Source organism: Babylonia areolata, chromosome 20 (assembly GCF_041734735.1).
Source record: "Babylonia areolata isolate BAREFJ2019XMU chromosome 20, ASM4173473v1, whole genome shotgun sequence".
Lineage (NCBI taxonomy): Eukaryota > Metazoa > Mollusca > Gastropoda > Neogastropoda > Buccinidae > Babylonia > Babylonia areolata.
The window spans coordinates 56,038,340-56,051,897 of NC_134895.1; the positions used below are offsets into that span (position 1 = coordinate 56,038,340).

The window sequence follows — 13,558 nt, forward strand, 5'->3', positions numbered from 1 at the left end:
CATTCATACCAATAATAGGTTGTAGCATTAAGTGAGTTAAACATAGCGGGGGGGTTGGGGGGAACGGGGGGAGAATCTTCAGTCATACCAATAATAGGCTGTAGCGTTAAGTGAGTTGAACATAGTGTGGAAAAAAAATCTTCAGTCATACCAATAGGCTGTAGCGTTAAGTGAGTTGAACATAGTGGGGAAAAAATCTTCAGTCATACCAGTAACAGGTTGTAGCGTTAAGTGAGCTGAACATAGTGGGGAAAAAATCTTCAGTCATACCAGTAACAGGTTGTAGCATTAAGTGAGCTGAACATAGTGGGGAAAAAATCTTCAGTCATACCAGTAACAGGTTGTAGCGTTAAGTGAGTTGAACATAGTGGGGAAAAAATCTTCAGTCATACCAGTAACAGGTTGTAGCGTTAAGTGAGTTGAACATAGTGGGGAAAAAATCTTCAGTCATACCAGTAACAGGTTGTAGCATTAAGTGAGCTGAACATAGTGGGGAAAAAATCTTCAGTCATACCAGTAACAGGTTGTAGCGTTAAGTGAGCTGAACATAGTGGGGAAAAAATCTTCAGTCATACCAGTAACAGGTTGTAGCGTTAAGTGAGTTGAACATAGTGGGGAAAAAATCTTCAGTCATACCAGTAACAGGTTGTAGCGTTAAGTGAGTTGAACATAGTGGGGAAAAAATCTTCAGTCATACCAGTAATAGGTTGTAAGTCTTCCAGATAAAACCTCTTTTCCTGGATCATGAACAGTTTATTTTGTTGAGGATATGATCCAGAAAATCACAGTTAATGTTTGGGTTTAGAAGAGTCTGTCTTGGAGATATCCTCCTCCTGTGTCCATAAAGTTCCGTGAATAAGAATTCCTTGCAGTACTGTCAAAGTCAATGTATTTCTACAGTACTGTCAAAGTCAATGTATTTCTATTGTGACATTTAAAAAACAAAGCAACTACTGTTTTTACTTACCTGCAAGGACAACTAGTTTTTAAGAGTCTATCTTGACAACATCCTTGATGTACACACTTTGTAAGAGTCTATCTTGACAACATCCTTGATGTACACACTTTGTAAGAGTCTATCTTGACAACATCCTTGATGTACAGTTTGTAAGAGTCTATCTTGACATCCTTGATGTACACGTTTGTAAGAGTCTATCTTGACAACATCCTTGACGTACACAGTTTGTAGGAATCTATCTTGACAACATCCTTGATGTACACAGTTTGTAGGAGTCTATCTTGACAACATCCTTGATGTACACAGTTTGTAGGAGTCTATCTTGACAACATCCTGCTTGATGCACCATGTTTGTAAGAGTCTATCTTGACATCCTTGATGTACACATTTTGTAAGAGTCTATCTTGACAACATCCTTGATGTACACAGTCTGTAGGAGTCTATTTTGACAACATCCTTGATGTACACAGTTTATGTAAGAGTCTACCTTGACATCCTTGATGTACACATTTTGTAAGAGTCTATCTTGACAACATCCTTGATGTACACAGTCTGTAGGAGTCTATCTTGACAACATCCTTGATGTACACAGTTTGTGCGAGTCTATCTTGACATCCTTGATGTACACATTTTGTAAGAGTCTATCTTGACAACATCCTTGATGTACACAGTTTGTAAGAGTCTATCTTGACAACATCCTTGATGTACACAGTTTGTAAGAGACTATCTTGACAACATCTTGCTTGATGTACACATTTTGTAAGTCTATCTTGACAACATCCTTGATGTACACAGTTTGTAAAAGTCTATCTTGACAACATCCTTGATGTACACATTTTGTAAGAGTATTATCTTGACAACATCCTTGATGTACCATGTTTGTAAGAGTCTATCTTGACATCATCTTGCTTGATGTACACAGTTCGTAAGAATCTATCTTGACAATATTTTAGTTGATGTGCCATGTTTGTAAGAGTCTATCTTGACATCCTTGATGTACACAGTTGGTAAGAGTCTATCTTGACAACATCCTTGATGTACACATTTTGTAAGAGTCTGTATTGACAACATCTTCCTTGATATACACATTTTGTAAGAGTCTATCTTGATACCATCCTTGATGTACACAGTTTGTAAGAGTCTATCTTGACAACATCCTTGCTGTAGACAGTTTGTAAGAGTCTATCTTGACAACATCCTCCTTGATGTACACAGTTTGTAAGAGTCTATCTTGACAACATCCTCCTTGATGTACACGTTTGTAAGAGTCTATCTTGATAACATCTTGCTTGATGTACACAGTTTGTAAGAGTCTATCTTGACAACATTCTTGATGTACATAGTTTGTAAGAGTCTATCTTGACAACATCCTGCTTCATGTACACAGTTTGTAAGAGTCTATCTTGACAACATCTTGCTTGATGTACACATTTTGTAAGAGTCTATCTTGACAACATCCTTGATGTACACATTTTGTAAGAGTCTATCTTGACAACATCCTTGATGTACACATTTTGTAAGAGTCTATCTTGACAATATCATCCTTGATGTACACAGTTTGTAAGAGTCTATCTTGACAACATCTTGCTTGATGTACACAGTTTGTAAGAGTCTATCTTGACAACATCTTGCTTGATGTACACAGTTTGTAAGAGTCTATCTTGACAACATCCTTGATGTACATAGTTTGTAAGAGTCTATCTTGACAACATCCTGCTTCATGTACACAGTTTGTAAGAGTCTATCTTGACAACATCCTTGATGTACACATTTTGTAAGAGTCTATCTTGACAATATCATCCTTGGTGTACACAGTTTGTAAGAGTCTATCTTGACAACATCCTTGATGTACACATTTTGTAAGAGTCTATCTTGACAACATCCTTGATGTACACAGTTTGTCAGAGTCTATCTTGACAACATCTTGCTTGATGTACACAGTTTGTAAGAGTCTATCTTGACAACATCCTTGATGTACACGGTTTGTAAGAGTCTATCTTGACAACATTCTCCTTGATGTACACAGTTTGTAAGAGTCTATCTTAAAAATTATTTGTTACTATTTCATTATTATATTTTCAAAATAATATGTACACATGTATGCATAATAATCTAGGTGTGTGTATGTATGTATATAGGCATGTGTATGTATGCATCAATACATATGCCTGTATATGTGTATGTGTAGAAGTTTTTGTTTGTATATGCATGTTTTTATGTACGCGTATACACATTTGTTTCTTTGTATACATGTGTATGCGTGAGTGTATGTGTAGGTTTATCTATATATATGAAAATGTATGTTTATATGCAAATATGATTTTTTCTTTTTCTTTTTTCTGCCTTTATCGGGAGTACATCTTTGCTTTTCCTTGCAGAGTTCATCTGTGATCTAATTCATATTTCATATTTGATGTTTAAAATACCACCACTATGTTATGTGTACACTGTGTGCTGACCAGTTTTCTAAGCTCCGGCTTGTTGCTGCTCTATGTGTTGGCATTGTCGTTACTTGCTTTTGAGAATAAAATCATGTTTAAAGCAAAACACTGTTCAAACAGACCTGCGAGGAGATTCAGTTTAGAAGAATTGATCTTGACGACATCCTCCTTGTGTGTGCACAGCTGTGTGGCCAGCACACCATCCCTCTCCACAACGTTCTTCTCCGTCTTCGCCAGCGTCTCCCTCACAAATGTGGGACACCTGAACCAACACAAACATGAATGTGGGACACCTGAACCAACACACAACCATCCCTCTCCACAACGTTCTTCTCCGTCTTCGCCAGCGTCTCCCTCACAAATGTGGGACACCTGAACCAACACAAACATGAATGTGGGACACCTGAACCAACACACAACCATCCCTCTCCACAACGTTCTTCTCCGTCTTCACCAGCGTCTCCCTCACAAATATGGGACACCTGAACCAACACAAACATGAATGTGGGACACCTGAACCAACACACAACCATCCCTCTCCACAACGTTCTTCTCCGTCTTCGCCAGCGTCTCCCTCACAAATGTGGGACACCTGAACCAACACAAACATGAATGTGGGACACCTGAACCAACACACAACCATCCCTCTCCACAACTTTCTTCTCCGTCTTCACCAGCGTCTCCCTCACAAATGTGGGACACCTGAACCAACACACACACACACATAGGACACCTGAACCAACACACACACAAACATGGGACACCTGAACCAATACACACACAATCATGGGACACCTGAACCAACACACACACACAAACATAGGACACTTGAACCAATACACACACACATGTGGGACACCTGAACCAACACACACACAATCATGGGACACCTGAACCAATACACACACAAACATGGGACACCTGAACCAACACACACACAAACATAGGACACCTGCACCAACACACACACAAACATAGGACACCTGAACCAACAAACACATAAACATAAACATAGGGCACCTGAACCAACACACACAAATATGGGACACCTGAACCAACACACACACAAACATAAACATGGGACACCTGAACCAACACACACACAAACATAGGATACCTGAACCAACACACACACAAACATAGGACACTTTAACCAACACACACACAAATGTGGGACACCTGCACCAACACACACACACAAACATAGGACACCTGAACCAACATACACACAAACATAGGGCACCTTAACCAACACACACACAAACATAGGACACCTCAACCAACACACACACAAACATGGGACACCTGAACCAATACACACACAAACATAGGACACCTCAACCAACACACACACAAACATAGGGCACCTGAACCAACACACACACAAACATAACATGGGACACCTGAACCAACACACACACAAACATAGGACACCTGAACCAACACACACACAAACATAGGACACCTGAACTAATACACACACAAACATAGGACACCTCAACCAATACACACACAAACATAGGACACCTGAACCAACACACACACAAATATGGGACACCTGAAACAACACACACACAAACATAGGACACCTTAACCAAAACACAAACATGGGACACCTGAACCAATACACACACAAACATGGGACACCTGAACCAACACACACACACAAACATAGGACACCTGAACCAACACACACACAAACATAGGACACCTGAACCAACACACACACAAACATAGGACACCTGAACTAATACACACACAAACATAGGACACCTCAACCAATACACACACAAACATAGGACACCTGAACCAACACACACACACAAATATGGGACACCTGAACCAACACACACACAAACATAGGACACCTTAACCAAAACACAAACATGGGACACCTGAACCAATACACACACAAACATGGGACACCTGAACCAACACACACACAAACATAGGACACCTGAACTAATACACACACAAACATAGGACACCTCAACCAATACACACACAAACATAGGACACCTGAACCAACACACACACAAATATGGGACACCTGAACCAACACACACACAAACATAGGACACCTTAACCAAAACACAAACATGGGACACCTGAACCAATAACCACACAAACATGGGACACCTGAACCAATACACACACACAAACATAGGACACCTGAACCAACACACACACAAACATAGGACACCTGAACCAACACACACACAAACATGGGACACCTGAACCAACACACACACAAATATGGGACACCTGAACTAACACACACACAAACATAGGACACCTGAACGAACACACACAAACATAGGACACCTGAACCAACACACAAACATGGGACACCTGAACCAATACACACACAAACATTGGACACCTGAACCAATACACACACAAACATGGGACACCTGAACCAATACACACACAAACATGGGACAACTGAACCAATAGATACAAACATAGGACACCTGAACCAACACACACACAAACATGGGACACCTGAACCAATACACACACGAACATGGGACACCTGAAACAACACACACACAAACATAGGACACCTGAACCAACACACACACAAACATAGGACACCTGAACCAACACACACACAAACATGGGACACCTGAACCAACACACATACAAACATAAGACACCTGAACCAATACACACACAAACATAGGACACCTGAACCAACACAGACACAAACATAGGGCACCTGAACCAACACACACACAAACATAGGACACCTGAACCAATACACACACAAACATAGGACACCTGAACCAATACACATATGAACATGGGACACCTGAACCCACACACACAGAAACATGGGACACCTGAACTAATACACACACAAACATAGGACACCTCAACCAATACACACACAAACATAGGACACCTGAACCAACATACACACAAATATGGGACACCTGAACCAACACACACACAAACATAGGACACCTTAACCAAAACACAAACATGGGACACCTGAACCAATACACACACAAACATGGGACACCTGAACCAATACACACACAAACATGGGACACCTGAACCAACACACACACACAAACATAGGACACCTGAACCAACACACACACAAACATAGGACACCTGAACCAACACACACACAAACATAGGACACCTGAACCAACACACAAACATGGGACACCTGAACCAATACACACACAAACATAGGACACCTGAACCAATACACACACAAACATGGGACACCTTAACCAATACACACACAAACATGGGACAACTGAACCAATAGATACAAACATAGGACACCTGAACCAACACACACACAAACATGGGACACCTGAACCAATACACACACAAACATGGGACACCTGAACCAACACACACACAAACATAGGACACCTGAACCAATACACACACAAACATAGGACACCTGAACCAACACACACACAAACATGGGACACCTGAACCAACACACATACAAACATAAGACACCTGAACCAATACACACACAAACATAGGACACCTGAACCAACACAGACACAAACATAGGGCACCTGAACCAACACACACACAAACATAGGACACCTGAACCAATACACACACAAACATAGGACACCTGAACCAATACACATACGAACATGGGACACCTGAACCCACACACACAGAAACATGGGACACCTGAACCAATACACACACAAATATAGGACACCTGAACCAATAGACATACGAACATGGGACACCTGAACCCACACACACAGAAACATGGGACACCTGAACCAATACACACACAAACATAGGACAACTGAACCAATACACATACAAACATGGGACACCTGAACCAACACACACAGAAACATGGGACACCTGAACCAACACACACACAAACATAGGACAACTGAACCAACACACAACCATCCCTCTCCTCTATGTTCTTCTCCGTCTTAACCAGAGTCTCCCTCACAAACGTAGGACACCTGAACCAACACACAAAAATGGGACACCTGAACCAACACACACAAATGTGAGACACCTGAACCAACACACACAAATGTGAGACACGTGAACCAACACACACACAAACATAGGACACCTGAACCAACACACACAAACATGGGACACGTGAACCAACACACACACAAATGTGGGACACCTGAACCAACACACACAAACATGGGACACCTGAACCAACACACACACAAACATAGGACACCTGAACCAACACACACACTGTGATTTGGATCCATTACCAACTAGCCTTTTAAAAAATGTCTAGATGATCTTCTCCCCTTGATCACCACTGTCATAAACTACTCTCCAGAGTCGGCACTGTTGATGATTTTCTCAAATTGCCTATTGTCACCCCATTTTTGAAAAGGCACAATCTGGACTCGAATCAACTAAAGATTAAACTGTGTCTAATCTGTCATTCATTTCTAAAATTATTGAGAAAGTTGTGTTAGAGCAGTTACAGGAACATCTTGAGAAAAACAATCTACTTGAAATTTGTCAGTCAGCCTATCGAAAAAGCCACAGCACAGAAACCGCTCTTCTTTCTGTTACAGACAGTCTTCTCTCAAATACAGACAAAAAACTTGCATCCTCAGTGGCATTCCTAGATCTGTCAGCAGCATTTGATACAATCAACCACCAAAATTTCATCAACCATCTTAGCACTACCTTTGGCATTCGTTCTGTTGCTTCAAAATGGCTTTCATCATATCTCTCAAACCGTCAACTCTGCATCAAAGTAAATCATACTACTTCTAAGGTTATCCCTCTTGTATTTGGTGTCCCTCAGGGATCAGTTCTGGGACCTATTTCATTCACTTTATATACTCAGCCTTTGTCTGACATCATCAAAAAGCATTCATTTGATTACCATAAGTATGCTGATGACACTGAGTTACAAAAAGCCGCTTCACCATCTGAATTCAAAACAGTCATTAATGAGACAGAATCCTGTATGGCTGATGTAAAGGTGTGGATGAAGAGAAATAAGCTAGAGAAGAGAAAACCGAGCTCTTAGCTGTAGGAGACTGAGCCTGTCTCAATGAAATGAAAAAGGGCCTTGTCACTCTCACCACTTCTACAGTTACATTTCAAACATCACTAAATACCTAGGTGTACATATTGATCAGACCTTGACCATGGCTGACCACATTTCATCCCTGTGTTGCTCAAGCAATTTCCATCTTCGCAGACTAGCCTCGGTCAGACAATACTTAACCCTTTCGCTGCCAGGAAAATAAGATTAAAGTGAAATCTATTTGCCAAGGTTTTTTCCAAAAAAACGGGTAAAAATTTTCCAAAAATTCTGTGCTCTTTGTTATTGGAGAAAGACCCATAAAAGTATACATTTTCTGAAAGGTAAATGAATAAAGAATACAAAACATATGATGTTTTCAAATTTTATATATTTTCAGTGACATGCTGTTGCTTTGAAATCAGTGTTTTGTTTTTTGTCACATTTTAAACTTGTTCATTACAAACATAAGTCAGGTAATTTGCACTGAAATATATTTTCTGGACAAATGGATATCTGTACACACAAAATCATACTAGAACAACCACAATAAAAAAAAATTACAAAAGAGACAGATACACAGTGCATTGTGACTTCTCCAAGTGATAATATGGATGTGAGGCCATGCTCCCTCAGTCTCCACCCCCCCCTCTTCACTCCTCTCACAGGGTCACTTTATCCAGTTTTCATCAGATCCCGTTGGCTGAGTGCCAAGAAAATCGCTCACACTGTGTCCTGCTAATAATTCGGTCACTTTCTGTCGTCTGCTACAGCTGTACAGCCGGCATCACTCACTGATAGTCGTATCTTGGCCACTCTCTTTACTGCTCTCTTTATTTTCTATCAAATTGTCCTATAAATGTTCATCACTGTCTTCTCTTTCGAATTTATGCTTCAATTCTTTCTGAGCATCAGCTAAAGAAAGCAATCTTTGTTGATTTAATTCACTATGATTGCATGTCTTGAGCATGGCGTCAGTCCGGCATTTTGTTGAGTGAGCGAGGAGAGGAGCTAGGCAAACACTGCGACAGTAACCCAAACAAAACTTTCAAATAAAGGACTGCCTCATGACATAGATGGTGTTTCTAGCTATGAATAGAATCTAGAAAGATTCCCCAAGCTAAAGCTAACAGTATTTTTGTCAATGAACTGAATGCAAACCAGGGAAAAGTCAGAATATTTCGATGACGAGTTATCTCGTCATTATGGCAGTGATGCGTACATGCTTGCGCTGACAAGTTATCTCGTCATATAGGCAGCCTAGGGATTAACGGAAAAAAAACATGGTTCAGTTGGTTTCCTCTTTTGTCCTGTCCAGATAGATTACTGCAATTCTACTTTTGCAGGTTTCCCATCTTCCTCTCTTATTAGACTACAGAAAGTACAGAACAATGCTGCATGACTTGTCCTAGCAAAAAAGAAATCTGATCATGTCACACCTCTTTTGCATTAGTTACACTGGCTTCCTATAGAGTCCCACATTCACTGTAAACGAGCGACACTTGCCTTCTGACATTTTGATGAATCTCTTCCCCCATATCTCTCCTCTGTGCTGGGAACGTATGAACCATGTAGAACGCTAAGATCCAGTTCTGAAAGGTTACTTAAAGTCCCAAGAGCTAATTTAAAATGTGCCAGGAAAAGCTCCTTTACAGCTCAAGTACCCCAAGTTTGGAATTCTTTGCCATCATCCCTCAGAAATGCTCCTATCTCCAGTCCTCCACCTTTTCCACAAACATTTCTGTACTCAGCACAATGGACAGTCCGAAGTCTGTTCACCACATGGAGTTTCATGCTAGAGATATCTTAATACTTATGTGATCTTGTTTTAGTGCAGTTGATATATTTAATGTGTCTGGGTGCGTGTGTGTGCATGTGTGTGTGAGTGTGAGTGTGCATGTGTGTGTGCTTGTGCATGTGTGTGCGTGTTTACGAAATATGTGTTTTATGGAATGTATTTCATTTTAATCTAAGCATTATTTACTTGATATTTTTTATTGTTTGGTGGATTGTGCTTTTTGATTTGTTCTGTGAACACACTGGATTGAGCTGTTGTAATGTGTTTATGTTATGTTTATATCTAACTCGATCATGCAAAGTGCTTTGAGCAGCATTAGTACTGGATATCGTGCCACAGAAATATTATGAATTATCATTATCATTATTATTTTTTTTTAAAAACAAAAAAAACGACGAGTGCAACAGCCAAATGGTTAAAGCGTTGGACTTTCAATCCGAGGGTCCCAGGTTTGAATCACGGTAACGGCGCCTAGTGGGTAAAGGGTGGAGATTTTTCCAATCTCCCAGGTCAACATATGTGCAGACCTGCTAGTGCCTGAAGGCCCTTCGTGCAAGCAGAAGATCAAGCACGTTAAAGATCCTGTAATCCATGTCATCACTCGGTGGGTTATGGAAACAAGAACATACCCAGCAAGCACACCCCTGAAAACGGACTATGGCTGCCTACATGGTGGGGTAAAGATGGTCATACACGTAAAAACCCACTCATGCACATACAAGTGAATATGGGAGCTGCAGCCCACAAACGCAGAAGAAGAAATCATCAAAAAACAAAACAGAGGCAAATAAAGCAAGAGGATAAAGTGCATACTTTCCCAGGCGAATCTCCTGAAGCACCTTAACGAAGTGAGAGTCAGACTGTCGCTTCACCTCCCTCAGTTCAAGGGTCACTCGTATACACTTTTCCCATGCAGCCGTCTGTGGAAGAAGAAGAAGAAGAGAAATTCCTGTTTTAGATAATCACTGGGAAAACACAACCATAAACAAGAGAGGCAAGGCCTTGAAGACTCACTTGTGATACACTTAAAAAAATATTTTAAAAAATCCAAGCTTTTTATGTATTGAGTATAATTTCAAAATGTAATGTTTATGATGAGAAAGATCAGTTTAAAGCAAATTAAGTCCCCTAGCATTAATTACAGAGTAATTTCCCTTTTTTACTATCTGCACCAAAACATTTGCAAAATAAATAAAACTTCCATGCTTAGCAAAAGAAGTTCCTGTTTGAACAAAAAATTATAATAATGACTGCTCTTGTTGTTGGGTCAGAATATGAGATCAAAGTGCCAAGTTTAGAGAATACAAAAAATATAAATATAACAGTAAATGCAGTTTGCATATAATTAGGCTTCGTTTTTTTAATTATTTTGTGCCCATCCCAGAGGTGCAATATTGTTTTAAACAAGATGACTGGAAAGAACTGAATTTTTCCTATTTTTATGCCTAATTTGGTGTCAACTGACAAAGTATTTGCAGAGAAAATGTCAATGTTAAAGTTTACCACGGACACACAGACACACACAGACAACCGAACACCAGGTTAAAACATAGACTCACTTTGTTTACACAAGTGAGTCAAAAGGTGATTAAATTACAACAGAAAGAGATTGCTTTTGAAACATGCTTTGGGAAGCAGAGGGGTGGGGGTAGAGGGCTCAGTGTATTTTCCTTCCCTGACCATAAACTGGGACTGAAAAGCCATGTATGTACACCATCATAATCCAGTGCCAATGTGTATTTGTGTGCAGGTGCATGTGAACATGCACACATGCGTAGGCTTTCGTGCGCATACATGTGAATGAGCATGAATAAACTAGTGAATGCCTGTGCCTGTATGTATCAAAAAGTGTGCAGTTCAATTAAAAGGAAGTATTTCATGGGTGTACAAATGTGCTGAAACGTACAAGTTTTTACAAGATGTGATGCGATATGGCTTCTGTCCGACTGTTCACTAACATAACAACTCTGGTTATCAGGAGACATCAGAACAGCACTGACCTGGAAACAGAAGCGTGTGTGAGTGTTCTTGGACACAGGAGGCAGCTGGAGAAAATCTCCACACACAATGAGCTGTATGCCACCAAAGGGCTGGTCTGATTTCCGGACAGCTCTGTGCAGATAATTCAAAGGTAAGAATCAAAAACAATCATCCACCTGACCAATATGCCTTCCCCCAAAATCTCACCATCACAGATGATCCAAAAGCAGGAACAAACTGAAATTCTCAAGAACTTTTGGGAACTTTATATTCCTACAAAATGTCAGGCTGTGTACATGCAAGCATGTTTTCACTCACACAAAACCACTGAAACAGTAAGAAACAGGGGGAAGCAGTATGGAAATTCTTTTTCATCTCCAGCCAGTAGTGCAGCAACATTCACAAACAATGCATTCATTTTCTTCTTTTTTCCCCTGACATATCTAAGCACAAGCAAAGCAAGATGTACATTCATGCAAACCATAGACATGCCACTTTTCCTTTCTAAAAAAATAACAAAGTTATTCTCTAAACAATAGATTACTCTGACAAACTATCTCAGCATAAAACACTCCATAAACCACACATTTGAATGAAACTGATATCATACCTGGCAACTGCTTCCAACTTTTGAAAGAAGTCCCCATCCACCATGGAGATTTCATCGATAATCAGGTGATGGCACTTGCGCCAATGCTGAGCCACCTGGCGACGAGAAGCTAGCTCTATACACTGTGCCAGATCACTCTTTCCGGAACCCATACCTGCACACAATACAATGCTGAACCACCTGGTAACGAGAAGCTAGCTCTACACACTGTGACACATTACTCTTTCCTGATCCCATACCTGTACACAATACAATGCTGAACCACCTGGTAACGAGAAGCTAGCTCTATACACTGTGCCAGATCACTCTTTCCGGAACCCATACCTGCACACAATACAATGCTGAACCACCTGGTAACGAGAAGCTAGCTCTACACACTGTGACACATTACTCTTTCCTGATCCCATACCTGTACACAATACAATGCTGAACCACCTGTTAACGAGAAGCTAGCTCTACACACTGTGACACATCACTCCTGATCCCATACCTGTACACAATACAATGCTGTCAGGTCAGGTCAGGTCATCAGATCTGCTACTGGTAACCTGTAATCCAGTACAACCTGTTCAGGGTCGGGTTGCCGGCGACTAAACCGGCACTCCCACCGCTCCCTTCCGGGATTGGTGAGGCGGGTGGCTAGACACCCTTATGGAGATCCATAAAAGGGCGTTGGCTCAGGACAGCCACCGACGGCCATCTAGCTCCAACGTGCTGTGTGCATGCCACACGCAGTTGGCCCCCGGGGTGT

The 13,558-nt window shown here is 40.8% G+C and overlaps 1 protein-coding gene across 1 annotated transcript in view; it reads right to left on the reverse strand.

Annotated features, from left to right (window-relative positions):
• The window catches only part of LOC143295215 (ATP-dependent DNA helicase PIF1-like), a 46,721-nt gene that overhangs the window by 15,923 nt on the left and 17,240 nt on the right, over window positions 1-13,558 (reverse strand). Inside the window, exons 6-9 of the mRNA XM_076606787.1 lie at window positions 12,808-12,961; window positions 12,218-12,329; window positions 11,031-11,137; window positions 3,522-3,661 (exon numbers count right to left, since the gene is read on the reverse strand). Coding sequence (XP_076462902.1) covers window positions 3,522-3,661; window positions 11,031-11,137; window positions 12,218-12,329; window positions 12,808-12,961 — 513 coding nt within the window. The remainder of the gene's footprint in view (window positions 1-3,521; window positions 3,662-11,030; window positions 11,138-12,217; window positions 12,330-12,807; window positions 12,962-13,558) is intronic.